Source organism: Amia ocellicauda, chromosome 3 (assembly GCF_036373705.1).
Source record: "Amia ocellicauda isolate fAmiCal2 chromosome 3, fAmiCal2.hap1, whole genome shotgun sequence".
Classification (NCBI taxonomy): domain Eukaryota; kingdom Metazoa; phylum Chordata; class Actinopteri; order Amiiformes; family Amiidae; genus Amia; species Amia ocellicauda.
Genome location: NC_089852.1, coordinates 3,264,679 through 3,291,928, shown reverse-complemented (window position 1 = coordinate 3,291,928; position 27,250 = coordinate 3,264,679). Strand labels below are relative to the sequence as shown.

At 40.8% G+C, this 27,250-nt stretch overlaps 1 protein-coding gene across 2 annotated transcripts in view; it reads left to right on the top strand.

Annotated features, from left to right (window-relative positions):
• cacna1db (calcium channel, voltage-dependent, L type, alpha 1D subunit, b) overlaps positions 1 to 27,250 on the top strand; it is a 103,905-nt gene that overhangs the window by 44,425 nt on the left and 32,230 nt on the right. For both annotated transcript variants that reach the window (XM_066697737.1, XM_066697735.1), the window contains exons 5-28: positions 761 to 913; positions 2,229 to 2,425; positions 3,309 to 3,412; positions 5,336 to 5,505; positions 15,034 to 15,121; positions 15,703 to 15,729; positions 16,268 to 16,428; positions 16,650 to 16,875; positions 17,515 to 17,722; positions 17,824 to 17,944; positions 18,356 to 18,470; positions 18,603 to 18,663; positions 18,891 to 18,951; positions 19,406 to 19,538; positions 20,055 to 20,184; positions 20,862 to 20,921; positions 22,332 to 22,438; positions 22,572 to 22,659; positions 23,108 to 23,215; positions 23,317 to 23,369; positions 23,714 to 23,860; positions 24,280 to 24,481; positions 25,633 to 25,791; positions 26,220 to 26,330. In XM_066697737.1, coding sequence (XP_066553834.1) covers positions 761 to 913; positions 2,229 to 2,425; positions 3,309 to 3,412; positions 5,336 to 5,505; positions 15,034 to 15,121; positions 15,703 to 15,729; positions 16,268 to 16,428; positions 16,650 to 16,875; positions 17,515 to 17,722; positions 17,824 to 17,944; positions 18,356 to 18,470; positions 18,603 to 18,663; positions 18,891 to 18,951; positions 19,406 to 19,538; positions 20,055 to 20,184; positions 20,862 to 20,921; positions 22,332 to 22,438; positions 22,572 to 22,659; positions 23,108 to 23,215; positions 23,317 to 23,369; positions 23,714 to 23,860; positions 24,280 to 24,481; positions 25,633 to 25,791; positions 26,220 to 26,330 — 2,990 coding nt within the window. The remainder of the gene's footprint in view (positions 1 to 760; positions 914 to 2,228; positions 2,426 to 3,308; positions 3,413 to 5,335; positions 5,506 to 15,033; positions 15,122 to 15,702; positions 15,730 to 16,267; positions 16,429 to 16,649; positions 16,876 to 17,514; positions 17,723 to 17,823; positions 17,945 to 18,355; positions 18,471 to 18,602; positions 18,664 to 18,890; positions 18,952 to 19,405; positions 19,539 to 20,054; positions 20,185 to 20,861; positions 20,922 to 22,331; positions 22,439 to 22,571; positions 22,660 to 23,107; positions 23,216 to 23,316; positions 23,370 to 23,713; positions 23,861 to 24,279; positions 24,482 to 25,632; positions 25,792 to 26,219; positions 26,331 to 27,250) is intronic.

Here is a 27,250-nt window from a genome sequence, read left to right as displayed (position 1 = left end):
CCCTTTTGAACTACTGACCTGACATCCTCAGGCAAATCAGCTACTCAGAGAGCTCCCAGTCACCGACACAGAAGGAAAACAGTATATAATTCCTTGGGGGGGTAAACCCCATATTTTAGTAATATGCATAAGAAATAAAAGCTGCTGTATGTGTATAAACTATTTTGTGGGTTTGCACAATCAATCATACTAACAAATGTTGCTTCAAGATTGTACACTACTAGTCAAAAGTTTTAGAACACCTCAATTTTTCCAGTTTTTATTAAAATGTACACAATTTAATGTCTCAATGTACTCTGAAATGAAAGCATCAGAAAATATTGACAATTATGACATATTCTGGAACCAGACAGTCTACTGATCAAAACAAGACCATCCATGTTTTGGTAGAAGCAACACACACCCATAGAGAGCTCAAAACGTCAAGATGGAAAACTCTGTTTACAGTGTACTAATACACAACGATTACATCATTGGATCTGAACTTCTCTGTGTTTGATAGAACATCAAAATAATTAATCATTAGATTGTTCTGAACAAAACAAGCCTAATTGCAAAGAAATCTGATTGAAACTGAGTGATCTGTGACCATCTGAATGAAACCCCGCCTCATAGCAGACTGCGCGTTACCCCCCAGGCTCTGAATGACGGCGGGTGACACGGAAACTGTAGATCGGATGTGTTTGAGAGTGAAACTCCTTGCCCCTTCCACAGGCCTGTGTCATGGTTGTGATAGAGCTCCATGTGTTTTGTCTTTCAGGTTTACAAGTAGTCTTGAATTCCATAATTAAAGCCATGGTCCCTCTTCTCCACATCGCACTGTTGGTTTTATTCGTGATCATAATCTATGCCATTATAGGATTGGAGCTCTTTATTGGAAAAATGCACACAACCTGTTACTTCGCTGGCACAGGTGAGTTTCGCCCCTTCAGTCGAGACGTTTTTATTGCCCTTGGATTGCCCTATAGAAGGCCTTTCACAGCCGTCAGAGCTTCAGTAACGTTTGAGGTTTTAACTCGAGTTGCACATTTTGTAGCTGATCTTGAGCATATTGGGGGTGAAGCAGGGACAGGTGCAGTGCAAACAAAATGTGGCCTCAAAATCTTAAATGCAGACAGATGTTTGACACTTTGTCTTATCTAAGCTTGAAAGCAATGCAAATTACTTAAAGGGCACTTTTCAGGAGCCACAATTTATATCTGGAGTCTGGAGAACAGAAACCAGTAAGCGAGCAAGTAAGAAAAGAAAATGCCTTGCTGTTTGTGGGTTTGTCTCAGATCCATGTCCATGACTAACACGTTATGTTTGATTCTCCCTTTTCCAAATCTTCACACTCTGAGGACTTTCTCTACACCTAGGCTTCCTATTTTCCTTCCCAAACATGTCAAATGACGAAATACAGGCTGCCTTCACTATCACAAACCCTGCATAGAAGGACAATATGTTTTTAACACTTTTAACCATGGAACCCTGTTTACCAAGATAAATCTAATTGCGTTGTTTAAAGACATTAGGCTTTATTGAGTTTCAGGGATGTCTTATGCAGGGTTTTTAAAATGTTTCTGCCTGACTTACGGCTTAATCACTGACTCACAAGTATCACCTCAATACGAGGTACTCGTGCTACAGGCCGCCCAGACTGGGTGATAGAAACGCAGCTTCCTCTTCAATTAGAGCGCAGCGCGTGGAGAGAATGGGTACTTTCATCCCAGAAAGACTATCGTTTAGTATCTATGGAGACCGAATAATCTCTCGCCGTTCTTTTAGCAGGGAAGGCAGAGGCTCTGAACTGTTTTTCTAGTGCTTTAGAATAATTGGGCAGCTGATGTGTCTGTGTATAAACAAGATACCTTTATTTAAATATATAGTGGGTATTAAATGGTGATCTAAATTCTGGCTCATCTTTTGGTGGGTTTTAAACAATAAAAGAAAAGAAGGACCATAGTCTGTCCACAAACCTGACCTTCATGCTTGACCTGTAACGTAAAATAAATCTTTATTTCCTGCCACTCGAGTTTAAAACGGGACAGTATAAATGTGAATGGCTGTTTTCCTTGTCACGATACCCGCCTTAACGTGGATATTTCAGGATTTAGATTGGATGTCTGCGGTTTCAATGGGCAGGTGATGTCATAACTGTGTTGACACATTCGCGAATGTGTTTTTTGATTTCGAGCCATTTTTACGTGCCAACATTTGCGATCTTTTCTCCCCCCCCTTCCCCCCAGATATATTAGGAGAAGAAGACCCAGCACCGTGTGCAATCTCAGGGCATGGGCGCCAATGTCCCATCAATGGTACTGTATGCAAAGAAGGCTGGCATGGCCCGAACGGAGGCATCACCAATTTTGACAACTTTGCCTTTGCCATGTTAACTGTGTTTCAGTGCATCACAATGGAGGGGTGGACCGATGTATTGTACTGGGTAAGTGAACCTCCTCCTTGACTCTCTGCCTCCTCTCTGTGTAATGCGATCGAGGGTGCCTTGTTCAATCAGAGAACACACGCTAATCTGGGCCATTGGTAGAATAGTCTCCTGAAGTCAGATGTGAGCGCAGTAATGAAAACACTGTGGTGGGCTTTATGTTAAGCACAACAGAAGTGGAAATTAATTGTATTGCTTTATAGCTCTATAAAGACAATTGTCTAAAGGCAATTGCTGCAGCCTGGAGGGCTTTTAATGTGTGCCTCGGAAATAAAACAGACGCATTCGTGGCTTATAATGAAGAGAGAGAATAAAGTACCGGGCTACACAATCCCTAACACATCCCCAGCCTTGATGAGGGATTGCTGGTTCTACCTAACGAGCTTGATGTGGTTTCGTCATGTTATTTGTATCATACTTTTAATATATATTAATGCCTTTGGTAGGTGCCTGTCTAATCACATGACTCTATGACTGCACGTAGACTATAGGAGGGAGGTCTTTTAAAACTAGACTTCAGGGAGAAGAAAGTCACCCAAAAAAGAATATGACTCACACAGGCTTGTGCGTCATGTCTGTTTCACACCTTATAGTGACACTATAAGACTGCTGTTTGAAATATACCTTTATATTCCATATTAAGTTCAAATGAGGCATTAGTTAATAACTGAATTAAATTAGATTGTTCCAGATTATCAGGTGGATGTTTCAGGTTTGACACTGTGCCTCGATAAACAAAACCAAACTGCTTCCGGCAAGTAGAATAAATAAAATAACAGACAGGTTCGTGCTGCTGTGATTTCTCTGGCCTGTTGTGTTTTTGTGAATTTCTGCCGTTTGCGCCGTGCAGTCACAGGCTTCTTCCAACCGATTGTTCTTTCAGATGAATGACGCCATGGGATTTGAGTTACCATGGGTATATTTTGTCAGTCTCGTCATCTTCGGATCCTTTTTCGTTCTAAACCTTGTTCTGGGTGTGTTGAGCGGGTAAGCCTCTGTTTTCCTCTTCCTCTGTGCAGAGTTTCCTTGTCCAGACGGCCCGATCACACCAGCCGGCCCGGTACTGTTCGGAAAACACCATCACAACCCGGCTTATGAAATCCAGCTTCACATTTATCAGGAGCTACGCCTCCGTTTTAAGCATCACACAGACATGACCTTGTGATCGTCAGCATGGTCCTCATTGGACACTAAAAATAATTTGTTTCCTGCAGCATTTTTATCTCAGATACAGTAGCAGCCATTCCAGCCCACTGAGAGCCCTTTAAATTACAGTTAGAAATTCTGTATTCTGTATTTCATCCAGAAAACAACAACAACAGAAAATCAAAACCTAAAATTCACAAAAAACACAAACCTGGGGAAAACCATATGGTGAAATGCAGCAACCTATCAAAAGAAAACATCCAATATGCCTTTCAAGATAATCTTGCTATGAATATTTTAAATGGCTCTTTGACGCCGGAACTTAAAAAGCAGCGCTGGTGTGATGGCAAGGCTGACGGGGGGGCTCTGCGATCGTGTCTCGTTGTTAACAAGCTCCTTTGGGTTTTCACAGGTCAACGATGCCATTGGATGGGAGACACCCTGGATCTATTTTGTTAGTCTAATCATACTTGGCTCATTTTTCGTACTTAACCTCGTACTGGGTGTACTTAGTGGGTAAGCAGCTCGAGTGGCCGTGTGGTTTGCGCTGGTTGCTCTGCGGTGCTTTTCATCATTCTCCCGCCTTTTCACCCCTCAGTCCTTGCTCTCGTTATATTCTGATAATTGGGTCCGTTGGATGGCTGGGAACCATAACTAACTGAGCTTCATTTGGCTTCATTACACCTTTCTTTATTGACTTCAGCACATTCAAAGTGTTTGGAGTTTGCATTTACCCCACACCGAGTTAACGAAGTTCACTCACTCACCTGAGGGCAGCTGTGGGGTTTACCGTCTCTGCAGACTTGAGAGTTATTTAGCTTCTTTTAGTGTGTCATCGTCCTTCAGTCATAAACATAAACACTTGAGGCACAACACATTTCGGAAAATCATTCATTTAAGGGTTCAACAAGTAATTGCAAGACGAGTTGGAAAAAAGAACAACACAAGACAGAGGGCTAAACCAGGGCCACAAATCCCTACATTTTGAGATACTGCCACCTATAGGAACAAACCCCTGGTTCCCCTGTTCAGCTTTCTCTCGATCTTAAGGCATCTCTCTCTGTGTGGATTGAAGTGTTGTTTGCATATTTATTTATTTTGCCTTTTTACTTGTTTAATATGATATTGTATTGATTTTTGGTGAAACTGTTTATTCTGCCTGTGTTTGTGTCAAATGCAGATGACATGTTGTTATAGTGCAGAATTGTTTTAACATGAGCCCCATCTAGAGGTAAGACTCGATCTGAGCTGTTTTCATGCTGGTTTAATGTCACCTATCTACACAACATGAGCAGACGATGTTTGTTTTTACCTCAGCTGTCATTTTTCAAAAGCTTATTAGCGTCACAGAGAAAAAAAAAATATTACGTTTATACCAGCTAATATTGTTGATAATATATTATTTCACAATAATCATTGCATTAAATTTAGATAATGTTGTGTGATTTTGCAATAATTATTGTGTTAAGATGAGTTGATTTTGATTTGATACTTTAATAGGAGTACATTACATTTATTCTTTAGTGGTAGGGGGTTATACCTGGTGCAGTATAACGATATGGACTTTGAAATAAACACTACAAAGTTTTAAAATAACGCAATATTACCTTGTATTAACACATTTTTTTTCCTCTGTGGCACTAATAACCTTCTGTACATTTTTAAACAACCTCAAAGCATTGTTGTATGCAGGTTGATCTCCTGGCCTATGCCAAGATTGCCCTTGTGGTCACTATCTGTCCCACTGACCTCTGACCCCCACAGAGAGTTCTCCAAAGAGAGAGAGAAGGCAAAGGCCAGGGGGGACTTTCAGAAGCTGCGCGAGAAGCAGCAGCTCGAGGAGGACCTGAAGGGCTACCTGGACTGGATCACCCAGGCCGAGGACATTGACCCAGAGAATGAGGAGGAGGGGGACGAGGAAGGCAAACGCAACCGTAAGTACCTGCACCTGTCCGTCCTGACGGTTTAACCTCTTGCCTCCCTGTCCGTGGGGTGGAATTAATTCTTCCATCAGAAAGTGTCCCACCTGAAGCAAGTTGTTCACTTTGTGAAGCACAGGAAACACAGAAGCACCAATTGTGTTCGAGCAAAAAAGTGGAAGTGTTTGGCCTGGAGGAGACAAAATGTGCACAATGTGATTTTTGTTTTTGACAGATTCATTTCATTTCAGCAGTGAAACGTGTCTTGTGCCTAATGCTAAATCTTCTACCCCGAACCATTGGAAGGCAGGCAGAGTGTCTTCTGTTATTGTACAGGTTTCCTTGGTCTTAGTCTTCCCTTAAAATCTGGACGCGTATTTGCACATGGACTCGACAGATTGTCAGTGCATGTTAACGACAGACATGTCGACCCGTAGAAACATGAAACGCAGCCCTGCAACTCTGAAGAGGTTTAAATGCCATGTGTGCTGTGCGTGTAGATTTTCAGTTTCTTTATATAATCTTTAATTTATATACTTTTTATATTTCCTCTCTAAGCCTTTTTTTTGTAGTTTCCTAGAGAAAACAATCCCCTCTCTATCTGCAGTTACCGCTGCATCAGCTATAGATTTTGAGCAGGCTTGTCGGGGTGCTGGTTTCTCATTAGGATTTAGTAAACCGCAGCACGAACTTCGGAAAAGCCACCACAATAGCATTAGGTTTTATTTGCCGTTAGAGAGAGACTCTATTATCTAGGGCAGTCAGACGGAGCTAAAAGATCAAGGTCAGTTTGAAATAAGAATCATTAGAAACATAATATATATATATATATATATAACTTCACTAGTTGTGGAATCTCTCCAGAGGACCACCCTCAGGTGTCTCCCAAAAATGTGACCCCTGTCCTGAGATATTCAAATGCCAATCAAATGTTAAGACATTTCATGCCTTTTAAATAGACACCCATATCCACATACATATGTTTTTAGTATCTAAATACCAGCCAAGTTACTTCCCACTGATTTGTATACACAGATGTGTTAGTCCAGTGGGTTAGTCTGAAGGATTTTAACTGAAACCTACACACATGACAGTACATTTTCCTCAGTGATAAGTAGCTCAGTTGAATTTACTCCGAAGTGAAGCTGGACTTTCCTAATGTTATCTGGATTGAAGCTCCCAGAAAATGACAATATTCTGGGGGCATTTATGTTATTATGATCACTATTTTGAATCGTTTTCTTTTGAATTTTTATCTCATTCTCGTGCAAACATCAGGCACTCAAGGTCCAGATACTCTGTGCTGTGTATTTGGGAATGTGCAAGCACTCACTGCATGTTTTCACAGTGCTGTGTCTAACACCCTCTGTGCGCTAGATTGCGTTGGTTGAGGAATGAGTTTACTGGTTATGGCGGAAACCACAAGTTCCTTTCACTCCCCAAGATTCGTACCTTTTTCCTGCTACAATTCCCCACTCCTTCATGGTTGTGTGACCATAAATATAAATATATATAAATATACATATATATATATATATATACACACACACAGACGGCTGACAAATTAAAGGAAAAACCTGATTAAATGAGTGGAGGAACATAATGAATGCAGATGACTCCAAACAGGTGCACTGCATGATACAATTAAGCAATTAACAGCCTATCATGCTCTGTGGCATGTATACAAATGCTGAGCAGGCCCAGTTGACCTCGATTTTGGATCAAGATGGCAACAGGAAAGGATCTAAGTGACTTTGAAAGAGGGGTCATTATTGGGGCACGAATGGCAGGAGCTTCAGTCACAGACGCTCTGGCTGGTGTTCTGGACATGTGGGCGAGTGCATGTGTGGCGACACCAAGAGAACGGGACAGGCCTGACTGCTGGACCCCTACAGTGAGGGGGTCCAGAGGCTCTGTTATGCTGTGGGGGGCATTTTCCTGGCATGGTTTGGGTCCACTTGTCCCCTTAGAGGGAAGGGTCACTGCAAATCATTACAAAGTTATTCTGAGTGATCACCTTTATCCTATGGTGACACATTTCTCTCCTGATGGGAGTGTCTCTTCCAGGATGACAATGCCCCCATACACAGGGCACGAGGGCTCACTGATTGGTGAGCCCAATTGAACACCTATGGGAGATTCTGGACCGACGTGTTAGACATCACTCTCCACCACCATCATCAAAACACCAAATGAGGGAATATCTTTTGGAAGAATGGTGTTCATCCCTCCAGTAGAGTCCAGAGACTCGTAGAATCTGTACCAAGAGCATTGAAGCTGTTCTGGGGCTCATGGTGCCCAACACCTCACTGAGACACTGCATGTTGGTTTTTCCTTTCATTTGTCATCCATCTGTGTGTGTGTATATATATATATATACAGTAGTGTGCAAAAGTTGTAGGCAGGTGTGAAAAAATGCTGTAAAGTAAGAATGCTTTCAAAAATAGATTATATTTATCAATTAACTAAATGCAAAGTGAGTGAACAGAATAAAAATCTAAATCAAACAGCATGAATTCTTCTAGGTACACTTGCACAAAGTCAGGGATATTGTAGGCATATAGTCAGGTGTATGATTAAACAATTATACCAAACAGGTGCTAATGATCATCAATTCAATATGTAGGTTGAAACAATCATTAACTGAAACAGAAACAGCTGTGTAGGAGGAATAAAACTGGGTGAGGAACAGCCAGACTCAGCTAACAAGGTGAGGTTGCTGAAGACAGTTTACTGTCAAAAGTCATACACCATGGCAAGACTGAGCACAGCAACAAGACACAAGGTAGTTCTACTGCATCAGCAAGGTCTCTCCCAGGTGAAATGTCAAGGCAGACAGGGGTTTCCAGATGTGCTGTCCAAGCTCTTCTGAAGAAGCCCAAAGAAACAGGCAACGTTGAGGACCGTAGACGCAGTGGTCGGCCAAGGAAACACTGCATCAGATGAAAGACACATCATGCTTACTTCCCTTCGCAATCGGAAGATGTCCAGCAGTGCCATCAGCTCAGAATTGGCAGAAAACAGTGGGACCCTGGTATAACCATCTACTGTCAGGAGAAGTCTGGTCAGAATTGGCCTTCATGGAAGACTTTTGGCCAAAAAGCTATACCTATGGCGTGGCAACAAGGCCGAGTGACTCAACTATGCACAAAAACACAGGAACTGGGGTGCAGAAAAATGGCAGCAGGTGCTCTGGACTGATGAGTCAAAATGTGAAATATTTGGCTGTAGCAGAAGGCAGTTTGTTTCCCGAAGGGCTGGAGAGCGGTACACGAATGAGTGTCTGCAGGCAACAGTGAAGCATGGTGGAGGTTCCTTGCAATTTTGGGGCTGCATTTCTGCAAATGGAGTTGGGGATTTGGTGAGAATGAATGGTCTCCTCAATGCTGAGAAGTACAGGCAGATACTTATCCATCATGCAATACCATCAGGGAGGCATCTGATTGGCCACAAATTTGTTCTGCAGCATGACAACGACCACAAACATACAGCGGCAGTCATTAAGAACTATCTTCAGTGTAAAGAAGAACAAGGAGTCCTGGAAGTGATGGTATGGCCCCCACAGAGCCCTGATCTCAACACCATCAAGTCTGTCTGGGATTACATGAAGAGAGAGAAGCAGCTGAGGCTGCCTAAATCCACAGAAGAACTGTGGTTATTTCTCCAAAATGTTTGGGCCAACCTACCCCTGAGTTCCTTCAAAAACTGTGTGCAAGTGTACCTAGAAGAATTGATGCTGTTTTGATGGCAAAGGGTGGTCACACCTAATATTGCTTTGATGTAGATTTTTCTTCTGTTCACTCACTTTGCATTTAGTTAATTGATAAATATAATCTATTAACATGTCTATTTTTGAACGCATTCTTAATTTACACCATTTTTTCACACCTGCCTAAGACTTTTGCACAGTACTGTATATATACAGCTCTGGAAAAAAAATCACTCCAAGTTCAGAAATCAATGTTAAGTGGTCTCTTAATTTTTTCCAGAGCTGTATATATATATATATATATATATATATATATATATAATTTACATATGGAATTATATATATATTATTTTGTATTACATTAGACTGATTTCTCAAGAGTATTTTGTGGGGAGATTACAGTGCAGAATTAAAATGTATATTGAATTGCTTCTCTTGTGTACTGATTTAAAATGTACAAAATACATAGTTAAGGGAAATTATTTAAGAACACACAGCTTTTAAATTCCTTTTTTCATATAACAGCATTGTTCAACTCTCTGGTAATTGCTCAGTTTTAATGCAGTGCGATATTTTATACATGGTGTACCTTAAATCAAGTTTGAATGTCTGAGAAAAGTAGTCAAAAATGCGTCAAGAATAAAGACTATCGCATTTATAACAATAGGTTACTGTCATAACTGTAAAAATTTGAGTCTGCGGTACAATAATTCATATATAATATAGAAAGCTAACTAAAGACATCACATTATCATGCCCAAGAAGTGATCTCAAGATGTGAAAGGCATCTTCTGCACTTTCCTAATTATTGATTCACTTTTGTAGACATTTCTTAAATTATGAATTACCGTTCAAAATTGCTTCTCACAAGCTCAGACCTGAGACACATTTAAGACAAACACAACAAGCTGACAAAGAACAAATATCAAACTGATGTAGCTAATGATGTGCCGCAGTATAAACCTCACTTTCACCTCACCTAATTTCCTTAATAATTATTTGTCTGTTTACATACATATATTTATATGGATATTTCCCCCCCACTACAATTTGATTCAGCCGAACATTTCCAGAGATGTAGTTTTGAGAAAGTCTGTTCTGATCCACCGCGTAGTGGAAATCTCATTTCAAGGAAAAGGCACACCGAGAGGCAGAAAAGCATTTAGCAGCCGTGTATTTGTAAACATGAACTGAAAGGGCGTGAGATATTTTTGAAAACTTTTCTTAAAGTTAAAACTGAAAACATACCTGAGCTCTTCCTGCCCTGATGACGTGTCCAACGGTTCAGTATTCTTCACTCCCAGATGTCAGAAGATGACATATCTCACTATTACATGTGCTGCGTCATGGTGATGACAGCTTCAGGCCTCCTGCTTGGCCTATTAGCCACACGACACATGTTGAGATTTCTGAGATTCTTGAACGTTTTCAGAAGGCTGACAGGTTCCTTGTGGAGATCGAGTGTCGCTGTGTAGAGTAATGGACCGTCGCTTCTTCAAATTCATTCCCACTAAGTCGAGTTATTTTACTCCTGGCCTGACATCCTACCGATCAGCTATGTAACACAGTCGGTGTCGTTCTTATCTTATCCTAGTCTACACAGATCCAAATTAGATCACACACACTTGTTTAGAGCATTAATGCATCACTTCTCTTTGCTGTGCTTCCTGCTTATTTCTTGCCTGTTGATCACTTGACGTTGTCAAATGGTTATGGGTGAATCTTTAAAAGCCGCATTGACTCTGTGTCCTCTCTGAAAACTGCTGGACTGGAACTGCTGTGCCGTAGCTCCTAGCTGTCTAAGACTGAAAAAAAAAGCAATTGTCATTCTCTATTTAAACAATGTGAGTTTAAATTAGGTTAAATGTATTTGAATGATGGGAAAGTATGTATTGTTTTATCTGATCTCTATAAGTGTGGTGCTGTGCAGTTTACCACAGAAGATACAGTTATGATCCTTAGGAAAATACTGACATACTTTTTAGTCTGATGTACCACACAGCTCTTCTGTGTTTTACACTTGGTAATGAGATCTCGTACTTCCAACTAAGGATCTTTCATGTGTTTGTTAAAATGTTAGAATTGACTGAGTGGTAAACATGTTTGTGTCCAAAAAGAGGAGCTATTCTGTTAAGCACTTAAAATATAGGCAATAGTGAATTAATTACAAATTAAATAATAATTTCACTACTATAGAAGAAAGGTCTGTACTCAGACCACCAAGTGGCATAATACTAAAGCAGGGGCTTAAAAACAATACAAAAAACTTTCATAGCATTCTGTTTTTGCTTTGTGCTGAATAACCATGATGTTTATGTGGATGTTTGTGAAGGAATATTAAAATGTTTATGACCTAGCCAACATTTTAATGAGTGTATGTACCATATCTTTTGAGAACTCACATTTTGTCTTCATATTTTAAATAATAAAAAAATAAATGTAAAGATTAATCAAATATAGGCTGTGGTAACTAGCTGTACACCATGACAAAATTCTAGGATTTAATCTTTGCCTAAATGCAGTTCATTTTGCTTAATTGTGCAATGAAAGGCTGAGAATCCGAAATTGAAGAAATGAGATCAGTGTGTTTTGATAAGCAGTCAATAAGTGGGAAACAACAAATGTGTCCATTTCCATGATGTGGAGATAAATTGTCACGATGGAGGCAGACGATTCCTCGGAGATCAGTGTCCCGTGGACTTGGTGTCTTTTGAGGAGTCATCCAGTAAGTCTGCGAGGTCAAGGACCAAGTTGTCTGCTAGTGAGTGGCATGCGATCCTCGTTTCTGTTGAAGCCACTAAGCGTTGAATTGAGTTCCAAAGACCTGACAGTGGCTACACAAACCAGGACTCGAGGGGCTTTGATCTCAGACAACTTTCTAGTCACGTCAGTCTCCTGTCAGATTCAAAGCAACCAGACACCCATGCCGGACAGATCGATTTGGCGATGGATTATGGGAAATGAAGACTCTTAAGAGGGTCATTCTGTGAAATGTGACTTATCTGGTAACACCATTGCTATTATTGGTAGCAGGGGAGACGATCATTTATCACACGATTATGTTAGTTACAAATGTTTTTCTTTGGGCATAATCAGTATGTTGTTTACAGATATATTTAGTGTAGCTATCAGTGACGGAAAATGTGGGGGGGCAAACAGATAGATTTGCCTTAAGTTGCACTGAATTAAAAGTGTGAGGGCATTTGCCCCTTATGCCCCATGGTGTAGGTGCCTATGTGTGTACTCGTAGGTCCTGATCACTTTGATATTGAAGCTCTGGCTTCTGACAGACAGGTAAAGTGGAGTGAAGACATAATGTTGTGGTTTGATCATGGTTGGATGCACTTACCCCCCCCATCTCTCTCTGTGAAATACAGGAGTGACATCATTCATATTGATTGATTGCAGCCGGCCCACATATTGGTCTAATGCTTGCCCTCACGTAGCCGGGCTGATAGTAGCTTTCTGTGAGAGAAAAGTTTCACCTAGAAGAATTGGCCTACATGGTGAATTTATCTCCATATATTTGAACATGTGTAGCTGTTTATTGTATTGTTCTGCTGGCACATTTGATATCCAGTAATTTTGGTCATAGGTTCCCTGTTTTGTGTTCATATTGAAAATATAATCAACTCCTCATGTTTCATCATATTCAGGAGACTTTACATTTTTAATGTTTGCATATATTTATTTAAAAAAAAAACACTGTGCAGAATGTCATTCCAGTTTTTTTGTGATTAAATCAAATTGCTTTGTGCATTTTTAAAACTTGAATACTTATGTAAGATGCATCTGCATTGTATTGCCCCAGAAAATGTAGAAACATGTTGCTGAGTTGCAGAACCCTGGTCTGCTTTCCCGAAAACATGTTTCTAAAGTTTTAAAAAACAAATGTCTCAGCATACACGGAGACGCTTCTGTTTCTAGAAAAGTCATGTTTCTGGAAAGGTTTCCTGGTGTATCCTGGGCTTTCGAAGTGGTGGTAAAGTTTAAGAACTGTCTTATGTCAACATCTGAGTTTTATTTTTTATTTTCTTCAATGCACAAGATGAACATGTGGCCCTGGTCTGTGTGTCTGTGACAGTACAGAAGCGACTGCAGTGTACTAACCTATTGATGTGAATGCTATAGTGTGCTTTGCAGCATGTTAGTTTAGAGCCACCAAAAGTGGTCAATGCCAATAATAGATGCCCATCTTCTTTTTTTGTGTTCAATGTTGCTTAAATGTCTTCCTAACCCGTGTTCATAGCTGCTCATTTTTGTCCATTGTTTTCTGCTATATCGCTGCTTCCATCCGCTGTCTGAATGCATGGAATTGCATGCATTTAACGTGAAGGGGTTACTCTCGCTGACTTAATGGAAAAGAAGAAAGGAAGGTTTGGTTGGTTCAGCCATTCTACTGACACACATGGTAAATTTTGTGTTGCCCTCTGGCGTCTTTCGTTGTTGTGTGGACCCTGCCTGTCCGTTGCCACTGCGGATTTTCCCCCATGGTGCATGCCTGAGTTTTATGTTCAAGCATCACTACCTGTTTGTTTGTTTTATTTGATTTGAATACGTACATTTTTATTATTTTGTTTGTCAGTTTGTGGGAATTGAATATTGCACTCCTGGAATGCGATGATTTATTTGTCTGTTTTTGATTTAAATAAAATTGAACGAATGGCTCTAGCAAAGAAAGTTCTGTTTCATATTCCCACTTGCAGCGGTGAGAGATTAAGTGATAAAAGCCCAGTTCGATGCGAAACGATCAAAGTGTTCTCGCACACTTGATGAATTCCATTAAAAAGGAGGTTTTGCCTTAGAAAAAAAGGGTGTTATCATAAACCAAAACTCTAACTTTGCCAGGAATCAGTAGTGAGACAAATTAAATTAAATCAACTTAAAATCTCCTAATCAAAGTGGTGTTCACCTTGTCCTTTCTATGTGCACAATCTTAATCACTTTAATTAACACTCTTCTCAACTAATTGTGGAGATAAAAGAGTCCCTACTAATAACACTGATCACAATGCCTTAGAAGATCCCAGCTCTGTAAACATAGCACAGTTTCAGAACACGGGATCTTCTAAGAGTTTTAATTCTCTCTCACTATTGATTGCTGCCTTCGGTGTTGGTGATGGTTCATTGTAAATTTCCTGTATTGTCTGTGTCAAAGTATTTGAACTGAATTAGAAAACGATCATGCTGCGGACTTCAGAAGCGGGCAGTATTTGAGAAAAAAACAAACCAAAAATCGAAAGAAAAACAAAAACAAACCCAAGACTGGTGCTTCTGCCGAGACATCTATCGCGAGTTTCTTCAGAAGAAATCACACGGGCCCTGAGATATCTCATCATGCATGCCATGCTTCCAGACTTCACATTGATTTTGGAAAGTGCCCTTTTTACTTTTGATATGACTTATTTTCCTCCCAGTGCCTGCAGTGAATGACTGAATGAATTGATAATTTCTGGGTTGTGTGATGATGAGAGATCTCCTGTGCTTTGTGCTCGCTGAGGGACAGAGGGGGTCATCTGGAAAGTACGAATATGAAAAAACACCAAAAGAACGCACTTGTCTTGCTAGACTTTTGGAAGCTATTTTTTTAAAGATACTTTCTTAATCTGAAGAACTTGATTGGTTCATTTCTGAATGATAGAGATCCATGTATATATTTTGTTTTCAGTGCATGTCTTTACGTTGCTAACTCACTCTTTTCGTTGAATTATTATTTTCGTAATATTGACAATAATGCACTAAAATTACCCCTCTTTTCGGGGCGCTTGTGTTTCTTTCTACTCACGGTCGGCACATTCTTTAACGTTTACTTCTGTGCCCCCCGTGTCACAACAGCAAGCATGCCGACGAGTGAAACGGAGTCTGTAAACACCGAGAACGTGAACGGTGAGGACGAGAAGGCCCCGTGTTGTGGCGCTCTGTGGTAAGTCTGACCCAGGATTGCCAGGTCGTTGATTGCATATAGGAAACGGTAGCCAAATACTATAGTCTCTGGACAAAGTAGATGCATCTCCTTAGTGAACTCTGCATTAAACAAGTCCTCTGAGTCCCTCTTTCATTTATGTTGGTAACGGATGCTTTTGAGTTCAGACGATTGAAATACATCCAGCAGTAATTGACATATGTACATTTCGCTCTTTGAGAAACTTTAGCCGAGTCAGACAGACCAATCAGGAAGCCATTTAGAAATCTACTTTTATTTTAACAGTTTAACTTTAAACAATGCTGAGATATTTCAAAGCGCTGTCTGTCACCCCAGTGGGCAGTTCATTGGATTTGGCTCCACGTGGGGTTGGATGGGAGCTGCAACTGAAATCTCATTAATTAATAAGTGTCAGACACTTTCTCTTTAACATTAAATATTACCAGTACATTTTAGTACAAATGAGGTTTAGAATGTCTATATTCTGTGTGTATATATAAATGTAAATATATAAATAAAGGTAAATATATAATATATATACATTTGTGATTTTAACTCTTTATCATTTCTTCACTTTGCAGTCAAAAAATTTCAAAGTCAAAATTCAGGTCAGTAAATATTATGTATAATTTAATGTTTACAAAAAACTATTTTTGCTTATGTACGACATAGACCAGAAATGATGTATGCATGTCTGAATGAACATTAAATACCGCTCTTTGATGCCATTCAGGAAGTTGAATATTTTCTTTAAATCTTTAAAACTTGTTTAATGCTGGTATTAGTGAAATGACCTTCTCCCAGTACCGTGTGGTCACCAGACATAGCTAGTGTGTGTTGACCTGATGCGGTCTGCTCACTGTCTGCCATGCTTCACAGTGACAGCTTTCACAATCTTAAACTGGCCATTGTCAGATACACCCTTTGAAGGACATCCTAAAAGAAGGACGTGTTCTGAGGAATCAGGGAAAACTGTCTCTCTGGGTTTTGCAGATACGGATTGAGCACCGTGTTTTAAATGCACCGATTCCAGTGCAATGCGGTACTGATTAGTGGGTTTGGAATACCTGAAGACTCTGCGTCAGCCTCGGTGCCAGAGAATGTGTTTTTGCCGTAACCCGTTGACATCACTTACTCTTCTTCTAGTCGGCGCTGGCGTCGCTGGAATCGGTTTTGCCGCAGGAAATGCCGAGCTGCGGTGAAATCTGTCTCGTTCTATTGGCTCGTCATTATTCTAGTCTTTCTCAACACACTCACCATCTCCTCTGAGCATTACAACCAGCCCAACTGGCTCACTCAAGTCCAAGGTAACATTTTACTAATGTCACAGATTTTTTTTTTTTTTTTTTTCAGTGGTGGATATTTATAGCCTGTCAGATGTTGGTGTTTGACCTCTAAACAACCTTCTTTTTGGTGGTGTTATATCTGCTCTAACCTCCACCTTGTGAATTATGTATATTTTCAAACTGATACCTAAAAACAAGACTAATGCTACAATTATACTGTATTTGTGTTTATTTATTCACAGACATTGCAAACAAAGTTCTCCTCACCCTGTTCACCTGTGAGATGTTGGTGAAAATGTACAGCCTGGGTCTGCAGGCCTACTTCGTCTCCCTCTTCAACCGGTTCGACTGCTTTGTGGTGTGTGGTGGGATCGTGGAAACCATTTTGGTCGAGCTTGAAATCATGTCCCCTCTGGGAATCTCTGTGTTTCGATGTGTCCGTCTCTTAAGGATCTTCAAAGTGACACGGTGAGTGTGTGACTTTTGACGATGTAAACTGAAGGATCTCTTACCATGAATGTAGCCTTTGAAAACAATTTACATTCGGCTGGAGAATGAAATGTTATTAGTATTACTACATATACCTACATGTAAACATAGACCTAGGACTAGGCCAAATCCAATCTTTGACCTATCCATGATCACAAAGTAAAAGTCTGTAGAATATCGTGGTTTAATTTATTGTTAGACACCACTTTATACTATGTGAAAGGGTACAACTGATTTGGGATTCATGGGGGGGTAAAGTTTTGGTTTGGTTTAACCTCTAATGACATGATGATTTGTAACGATTTGTCGCTCACTGTTCTCCTCGTGAACGGTTCTATAAAGCAAATTGAAATCCATTGCACATGTATGGAAGTGTAAAGAACTAATTAATTAATTAGAATTAATTTAAATTGTGCCTAATGGTTTATTTTAGTTTATTTTATGAATTGTTAATGGTTAATTTATTTGTTATTTGTGTTGTATGTTTATCAATCTGTAACGCGCTCTGTGGCTACCCTGCGAAGGCCGCTATACAAATAACGATTGATTGACTGATTGATTGATTGATTGGGTCCTCATCACTGTCCCTGTTTAATGGAGTTACGCTTGTCCTTTCAGCCACTGGACATCTCTGAGTAATTTAGTGGCCTCGCTGCTCAACTCCATGAAGTCCATTGCCTCCCTGCTGCTCCTGCTCTTCCTCTTCATCATCATCTTCTCCCTACTGGGGATGCAGCTCTTCGGGGGCAAATTCAACTTCGACGAAACACAAACCAAACGGAGCACTTTCGATAACTTTCCCCAATCTCTGCTCACAGTATTCCAGGTGAGGGGAGGGACATCGGCGTTTGGACTTTGTTTTACACCGTACGTTTGCCTCAATAATTTATGACATATGTGTTGGTGTGTGTGTGTGCGTGTGCTCAGATTTTAACAGGTGAAGACTGGAATGCTGTCATGTATGACGGGATAATGGCGTATGGCGGCCCATCGTCCTCAGGAATGATAGTCTGCATATACTTCATTATCTTATTTATCTGTGGTAACTGTATCCTTTCACACGTCAGATACTCGGGATTATGGCTTCCTGCTGAAACACACAAGCTCTTAGCTTAGCTCTTTTGAAGGTTAGCCTTTTTGTGGTTTGTGCTTAGTAGTATTATACTATTATACATGATCTCATTAGAAAAATGACAAACCAAATCTCGTAATATTTCCCAGGTGTCTAGAACAGCACTTTCCGGACAAAATGAAACTGATACAGAACATGGTCTAGGAAATCCCCAATACCAATTAGCACTTTGAATCCGAATCCGTAAATTGAAAAAGTGAATTGAGGACGAGGAGGTGGTTGAAGTGCTTCTGCTGGAAAGGGGGGTGGGGGAATTCCTTCAACTCCCTACGTGTAAGAAGGTTTCACTGGTCGGCCTTTGATTTTGCTTAAAACAATCGAAACCAGACATCCTCCTGAATGTCTTCTTGGCTATCGCGGTAGACAATTTGGCGGATGCGGAGAGTTTGAATACGGCCCAGCAAGAAGAAGCAGAGGAAAAGGAAAGGAAGAAAAGTGCCAGGTAGGTTTCTCCTCAACGGGCGGCGGAGGTCAGTATGAGATCGAAGCACAGAGAGCTGTGTTTGGCATATTCCACCGTGGCCGCGCCATGACTGATTAAAGTGTTGTTCTCCGTTTGTCCCTTTCATGACAGGAGTGGGAGCTCGGACAAGAAGGAGGAAGAGAAAACTGATACCAAGGCATCGGAAGCCAAGGTGATCCACCCCTCAGCCATAGCTTTTTGTCAAATAACTCAACCTGTTTTTGTTTGTCCCAGGATTTGTGTTTTTAATATTATCTTCATGCATTCTGCTTCTTTGGCATTTTATAATTTGAAAAACATCAATGATAAGAAATGTCATAAGTGTTGTGCATGTTGAACGTCTAGCTAGCTGACTAGAGTGATAACAGGGAAAAAAAGCGTCCTCTGTTCCTCTCTCAGGTGCCAGTGGAGGACGCAGAAGAGGAAGATAAGGACCCGTACCCTGCAGGTGATGCTCCTGGTGAGTAGGAGGGATTGGGCCCATTTATCAGTAATTTCTGAATTTCAAACGGTATCCTCCTTTGCTATTCTCTTTTCCATCGAACCAATGCACAGATGCACATCGCAGGCCTTCTTCCCACTCCGTGAGGTGTTTCATTATATTATAACTGAAATATGATCATACACCTCTTCCCCCATATAACACAATCTGGTATAACGTGAATTTGGCTGTAACGTGGTCAAACAAAAATGGTTTAGAGAGTAGATTATATCGCCGTAGTGGTGTATCATCGGTACCTGGCTGTACTGTCCACACTTAGCTGAGCATTGACCCTTTTCTTTTATGTTCAGATGTGTGCCGTGCCCTCGGACTGTCTGGGGACGATTCCTCATGTTGACTTCATGTTGACACCTCATGATCGGTCTCCAGACCGCGGTATACGTTACACTCAGAGCTCTCTGTCTCCTCGCAGGGGAAGATGAAGACGAGGAGCCCGAGGTCCCAGCCGGGCCACGGCCCCAGAGGATCTCCGAACTCAACATGAAGGAGAAGATCACACCCATCCCGGAGGGCAGCTCCTTCTTCATCTTCAGCAGCACCAACCCGTATGTGTCCGTCTGTGGCTCTAGGCATTTCTTTGACTCCAGCTCGTCTGGAAATACCTTTTCCATTCTCATCTCAACACTTTAAACAGGGCCTTTAACTAGGATTTACTCCTCAGGGACAATCTTACGACCTTTTACTGAAAATCTGAGTTGTAATGTCAAGGGAAGATCTCAATATCTTTATAGAGAAGTTGTGTCTGCTCGGTGGTTGATGGCTGGTTTCACAGACCCGGATTAGCACGTGTAGGACTGCTCTCTGAAACTACTCAGCTTGGGGAATGAGAAGTAATGTTTATTTCCCCTGTATTCACTGCCAAGAAACACTTGATGTTTAAGAAAATCAGAAATCAAAGACATCCGTTTGAGAACACAGATATATTAAGGGTGAAGACGTATGTTGACCTTATATCGAACGTGTCAGATGGTCCTTCGTGCTGTTTTATCGTCTTATAAAACCTGCCAGAGTTGGCAATAGTGTGTCTAACTTTTCTTTCTTTCGTTTTAAATGCTTCTTAGGATTCGGGTGGGATGTCATCGGCTTATTAATCACCACATCTTCACAAACCTCATCCTAGTCTTCATCATGTTGAGTAGTGTTTCTCTGGCTGCAGAGGACCCCATCCGCAACTTCTCTGCTCGAAATATTGTGAGTACAGAACAGCTCCTTTACACACGTTTTAAAGCTACTCTTTCATTGATGGGGAATAGGAATTCACAGGATATTGTCTATCTAAGGATATTTAAAAATAAAGAAAGTTTTTTTATATTGAAATAGAGTGAAGAATTATTTAATTCACTGGAGTATAAATTATAGCCTTTAATGATTGATTGATTGATTAGAAAATGAACTAATGAACTAGATCATTTGGGTGGAATTTTAACATTTTGTATGTTTTAAACATTTCTATATTGTTCTGCATACTGTCACCTGTTTTGAAATCAGTTTAAGATTAAACAATACTATGGTAGAGATAGGACTGTTCCACTGTTGTTTAGGTGATTGAGATACAGGCAGTGAAGACCTAACTAATAAGGAGGAGGTCACTCAAAAGAAGGGTCACTGAAAATGATTGTCTAGGTGCATGACGTGAGTGTGAAAGGACAATGATATTGTGACAACATGCTACTGATGTCTGCCAGGGAAAGTTTGTAATTTAGTAAAGCCTTTTTTGTTAATGACTGTTGATGCTTTGAAAATCATCTGTGTTTCTCCCACCTTGTTCCCCATTTCCTGTAGAATATGAATATCCCTTCCAATACTTTAATTGTTCTTCTCTCAGACTCTCCCCGGACCTCTGTTAAACATTTACGTTGCTTTTGCAGATACTTGGTTACTTTGACTATGCTTTCACGGCAATCTTTACTGTTGAAATCCTGTTGAAGGTAATGCACTGTTCCCCCGTCTCTGTGTACCGTTCATCGTGCTTGTGCAGTAACACTTTAACCATTTGATTACTTTCCAGGTCCTAGGCTATGCAGATTATGTCTTCACTAGTATGTTTACATTTGAGATCGTGTTGAAGGTAACGCCTCTCTGCCGATACGAACCTTGTTGCGTTATCCTCGTGTGTCACCTGCAACTGAATGGAAACCTGGCTTGTTTTGTCTTTCTTTTACCATGGCACCTCTTTTAAACAGCAAAAGTAGAAAACCACTAGAGTCAAACATTAAATGTGTACGTCCCTTTTATTTATTCTCAACAGAATCATTTTTTCATTTGACTAACATTCAACACCTCAAACGGCTGAAAGCTGATTATGACTCTAGAACGAAAAGTAAGCCAGCAGTTGAACCGATTAAACGACAACGACAGCATGACAAACGCTTGGCATATTTTTCGGACCCCATACTAACCTGATTGTGTGATATGAGCAGAGCGAAATACAGACCCTGGAAGATTCAATAAACACAAACCCACAAACAGCCAAATTGAATGTGTCACTTTAACTGTAGTTGTTGTTTTGAGGGTCTTGGTTGTGGGGAGAGAATCGTCCGAAACCCGACTGCAGTTAAAATTACTTCATGTGTAGCTTATAATAAAAGAGGGGCCAGGAACCATGTGCTTATGAGAATTTGTAGACATGGTTTTTAAACAGTAACCTAACTGGTAAGTGCATATAAATATAACCTATTTTACAACGTGCAGTACAACCTCCTTAGGGGAACTCGGACGTCTTTGCGCTCGCGTGCGGTGCAATGCCAGTGACCCACAAAACCCCCGAGGAAGACCTGAGTCTCACTAATGAGCTTCTACTGCAAGAGCAAACATTTACATGCACTTGTGAACGCAGTATTTTTCTTTTATGATTTACAATACTTTGCCTTCTTTTAATTTCTAATCTGCCTGCTGGATTGTATTTTATTGTTTTTCCGAGAACTGTATACCTCATTCGCCTCCATTGAACTATGGAATGTGCTTGAAATGGCCTACATGAATGTGACAGTAAGAGATTCATTTTATTTTTCTCCGATGCTCGTGCCTTCGGTGCCAGTGCATTTGCTTGCTTTTTTCAAGGGGCAACAAACTGCATGCTTTATTGCCAGAACCCTCGCTTTGAACATTAAGCAGATTGCAAAATAAATCGCTTACTACTACATTCATGTAAATACAGCCATAGATTTGTTAATGTAGTTCAGATTTCTTGTCTTTATTGCACTGTTTCTGCAGTAAAGCCCTTCCCTCTTGAAAACTGAAGTTTTTACAAAAACGTGTGGTCTGTGCATTGCTGTGTAAAACAATTTAAAATTCAGAGACAACAATCTAATCTCCCTCTGGTCTTTTCATCCCCTCAGATGACGGCTTTTGGGGCATTCCTGCACAAGGGGGCTTTTTGTCGAAATTATTTCAACTTGTTGGACTTGCTGGTTGTGGGAGTTTCTCTGGTCTCTTTTGGCATTCAGTAAGTGTCCTCGGCCCTCTTCCTCTGGGAAAACCACTAGCAATGACATTTCTTAATGGATATCTTCATAAATAGCTCTATGTGTATTTGTTTTGAAATAACTGATTGACAACTTCCTGTGTGTTGAGCGCAGGTCTTCGGCCATCTCCGTTGTGAAGATTTTGAGAGTGTTACGTGTCCTCAGGCCGCTGAGAGCCATCAACAGAGCAAAAGGCCTCAAGGTTATCTTTTTCTGAAGTATTCCCTTGTGTGTTGTCGTTTTTCCTTTGCTATGATGTTTTTACTTTTCATTGGTTTGATAAATACATTTCTGAGTTCAATAGATTGAGAAAAAGGTGACTTTCAATTCTAGATAGAGGCTTTTGTAAATGAAAGATGTTTTTCTTATTATTATTGCCATTTTATCATCTTGCCAACAGCTGCTTGTGGCTGCTTATCAATAGTGTATTGTTAACTGAAAGTGGTCTATACGTCAATCGCATAACAACAACAACAACAACAACAACACAACCCCGACAGCTTTGATCTCAAAATATTTTTATATCTACCTCCAAGTCCTTCACATTGCATTTGAGTTTTGAGCTCAAGGGTTAAATGGTGAAATCGAGTGTCAGTTCAGCCTCGTTTGCCACTCGAACCCCAACCTTGTCCCGTTGTATTTCCCCTCAGCACGTGGTCCAGTGTGTGTTCGTTGCCATCAGGACCATTGGTAACATTATGATTGTCACCACATTGCTGCAGTTCATGTTCGCTTGCATAGGAGTGCAGCTTTTCAAGGTAATTTAGTTTTCTTAAGATATTGTCGATTTTTTTTTTTCACGTCATGTCATGTGTTTCTGCCATTTTCACATTTTCACGTGTGCTTGTTTTTATCCCAGGGAAAATTCTACCGCTGCACAGACGAGGCCAAATCCAGTCCGGGGGAATGCAAGTGAGTTGTCCTCGTTAATGTATCACATCCGATCATCATTTTTTAATTGGTTTCAGTGGGCTTATTATTAACTGGCAGAGTGGCACAGGGAGGAGAGCTACTATAAATATGAGTGCAGTGGTTTACAGCCCTGGTTGTGAACTGGTGTGAGTGATTAAGTGTAATGAGGTTTGTCTCGACTCAGGGAAGGACGGTCTGGCAGCCTTTACAGAGAATAGGGGGGTGCTGTGGACGGGTATTTATTCTTTATTGGTCGGAAATGTGACCTGAAGTGTGATTTCCCATTTGAATTGCAACATCTGTCTCTTCACGGCTTAACTGCCTCTCTCTCTCTTCTCCACAAGGGGGACCTACATTCTGTACAAAGATGGAGACGTGAACCACCCCATGATCCGCGAGAGGAGCTGGCAGAACAGCGAATTCAACTTTGACAACGTCCTGACAGCCATGATGGCGCTGTTCACGGTGTCCACCTTCGAGGGCTGGCCAGCGTGAGCGGACTTTCTCACTTTTGCAGCCGTTTGCTTCAGATAAGCAGCACACTGCAAAAAAACCTCCCGGTCACATGATATGAGCTAGGATCGAACCAGCGAACCTCACAGGGCTCAGTCGGCACTTTGGCCGACTGAGTCACTCGGGAGCCAATGCCAGTATGTTTTGACCAGAAAGAGAAAAGAGAAATAGTTGCTGTAATTTTGGTAGAACTACATTGTCCTTTTACTTTAAGCCAACATAAAATTCAACTGGTTCATAGAATATGTGAATTTTGACCTTGTTCTTTACACAGCAGATTAAGTGTGTCATTGAAACCCATTTCCTCGGACGTAGAGCCGTTTTGTCTGTATTTGGGGTGACCTCTTACAACTCAGAGTGTGATATGTAAACTGGACGTCTGCCCGGTGTCTTGCAGGCTGCTGTACAAAGCCATCGACTCGAACGGGGAGAACGTGGGGCCGATTTACAACTACCGTGTGGAGATCTCCATCTTCTTCATCATCTACATCATCATCATCGCCTTCTTCATGATGAACATCTTCGTGGGTTTCGTCATCGTCACCTTCCAGGAGCAGGGAGAGAAGGAGTACAAGAACTGCGAGCTGGACAAGAACCAGGTCAGAGGGTCGGGTTGACATGTAGGCCTGGTGTGCATCAGAGACATAGGAGTCTCTTTAGAGTTTAGTGTCTCGTACATAAGCTCTCACTTGGGGAATACTTATGAGATGATGTGGTATTTTTTATGTATTTATTTTCAGAGAATAGTCCGTTTTAATTTAAACCTGTGCTTTGACTACCTGAAGGCGAATGGGAGTTTGTCAGCATTTTAAGGTTTCCAAACAGCCAGCAGAGGGAGCCCCAGCGTTTTCAAAGCTGTGTAAAATTGACATCATATTCTTTTGTAAATGTCTCGAGCGTGTCTTGCCCCAAGACATAAAATATACTATTTAAAAACCACATGCAGATTGTCGATCTGTCCTTTGGTAACACCTGATGTTTTCTTGATTGTTCACTTGATCCCCTCTGCTGTCAGATGAAATAACATAATTGTGACTCAGATTAAATCTATGGAAGCCTATAGAGGTCTTAATTCAAATATAAATGCAAAATGGAACATCATTACACAATCCCTCATGTTTAATTTATACACACATTATTTGGGACAAAATGTAAATGAAAATGCAATAATAACATTTGCATTTTCATTTCCATTTACTAGTATGCACATTTGCAGACAACATTAAAATGTAAATGCAAAAGCCAATTGCCAATTTCATTTTCAAAAACTTCCCCCGCTTTACGCCGTTTTCTGGACAACATGTAAATGCAATGTCAAATGGTATTGCAAATACATGCTCTAAGGTGCATCCAGTCGAGCCGTGCTCTTGTTATCATGGCACACGTTGGATATCAGATTCACAATCAGCACAGAATCTGAGAAACGCTGACAGTGTTATCTGTTAAAGCATATTGCGTTGTGTTTGTGATGAAACTAGGTTATCTGTTATCACTTTTGACATTTTTCTGCAGTTGTTTTTGTTTAGTTTTTTGGAATCGGTCTACATTCAAAAAAAAGCTAAGAAACCTCAGGTTGGCCTTATCAACTCCTATCAAAGCTGATGCATGTTTTTACAGGTCCTTTTCCCCGTGTGCCTTTTGAACGCCACTGTAAACGTGGTGTTAATTTGTTCTGCGGCACTTGTGATCAGAGACGCTTTGTGAGACAGAGGTTGCTCACACTCTGCTGTCTCGGCCCTCTCTCTTGCAGCGCCAGTGTGTGGAGTACGCCCTGAAGGCCCGGCCCCTGCGCAGATACATCCCCAAAAACCCCTACCAGTATAAGTTCTGGTATGTGGTGAACTCCACGGGCTTCGAGTACATCATGTTTGTGCTCATCATCCTCAACACGCTGTGCTTGGCAATGCAGGTGAGGCCCGTCTCACGCTGGGCGGACTCTGTGGGTTCGGGTGCAAACTTTAGCCATCCAGTGCTGGTGTCGGGGTCCTAACCCTTTCTGATTGCAGCCTCAGTTGTTTTGGGAATTAGTAACGGGCAGGACGCAGATCCACACTTTGTTTTTATATTTTCCACCATAATAACAATAATAATAACAACAAAGTTCGACATTTGATAAACAAATTCATTAAATACAGATGTAAATATCAATCTAGATGTGCAGGTATGCTAATTAAAAGTAAAAACCTGTCTGTTGTTTATGTCTTGCCTATATTAAACTACACACCTAGCTGGAAACAGAACAATCTCGCTGGTGAGATAATGTACAGTTTTGCATTAATGCAGAATTAAAAAAAGGGTGTTAAATTGAAATGTCTGTGATTTGCTTTTGGTTTCCAGCATTATGGGCAGTCTCCCCTCTTCAACTACGCCATGGATATCCTCAACATGGTCTTCACAGGTGTCTTCACTGTGGAAATGGTTTTGAAATTAATAGCCTTCAAACCAAGGGTATGTGAGTTTCCTGAACCTATGTTGTGGTGAGCTGTAGGCAATCACACCCCCACATTCACCAAGAGAAACGGCACCAAACATTACAGGTCCACAGCTGACATTTAGACTTAATGGTTTGCTGACGAAGCCCTTAATACCACATGCTATGTTTCATACAAACAAATGGTATCTAAAGACACAAACTCACATAATGTAATGCTCAGTGAAAAAAGACAACATAGCAAACAGAGGGAGGTGTATCCCTACTCCATCTTTAGTTCCTGTAGGAACACATTTAATCACTTCTTCACTTCACTGTCACACGTAGTATATATATGTTGTGTTATTATAAACCATGCACATCTAATAGTGGCGCTGATTGTGCAAAGTGAGGGACAATTAACTACAAAGCTTTTAACGTTCTACCACAGATTTGTGTGCCGAAAAAGGACAGGTGGCTAGTAAGTTAACCTGAGTTGCTTTGAGTGCGTGGAGTTTTTAATTCTGCATGAGATGATTGGGGTTAAGTGACTTGTCCATCAGAGAATTCCCAGGTCCCCCCCCAACCCCTTCATAACCCCAAATCCTGCCGAGGATTTTCACCACATGTTTTTCACAGCATGCAAATGAACACCAGAACGTTTCTGCCTGTTCCAGCTAGCAGAATTATCACACCCCGACAGTTATTAATGATCTGTACAAATGGGAGTTTCAGTTATTACTGTTCCTACAGTGATTTTATCTGACTGCGGCTATTAATCATATTGTCTGAAATCAGTGTAAATAATTCAATGCAATGCTCTCTAGTTGCAATTTGTATCGTCTTCTAGGTTTCAGATGTTTAGTTTTTGTTCGAATCAAATACTCATTTTATTTGGCAGTAAACTAAATGAAACTTCCATTTCTGGTTTTAGGAAACCCCATAATCACATTGCCTG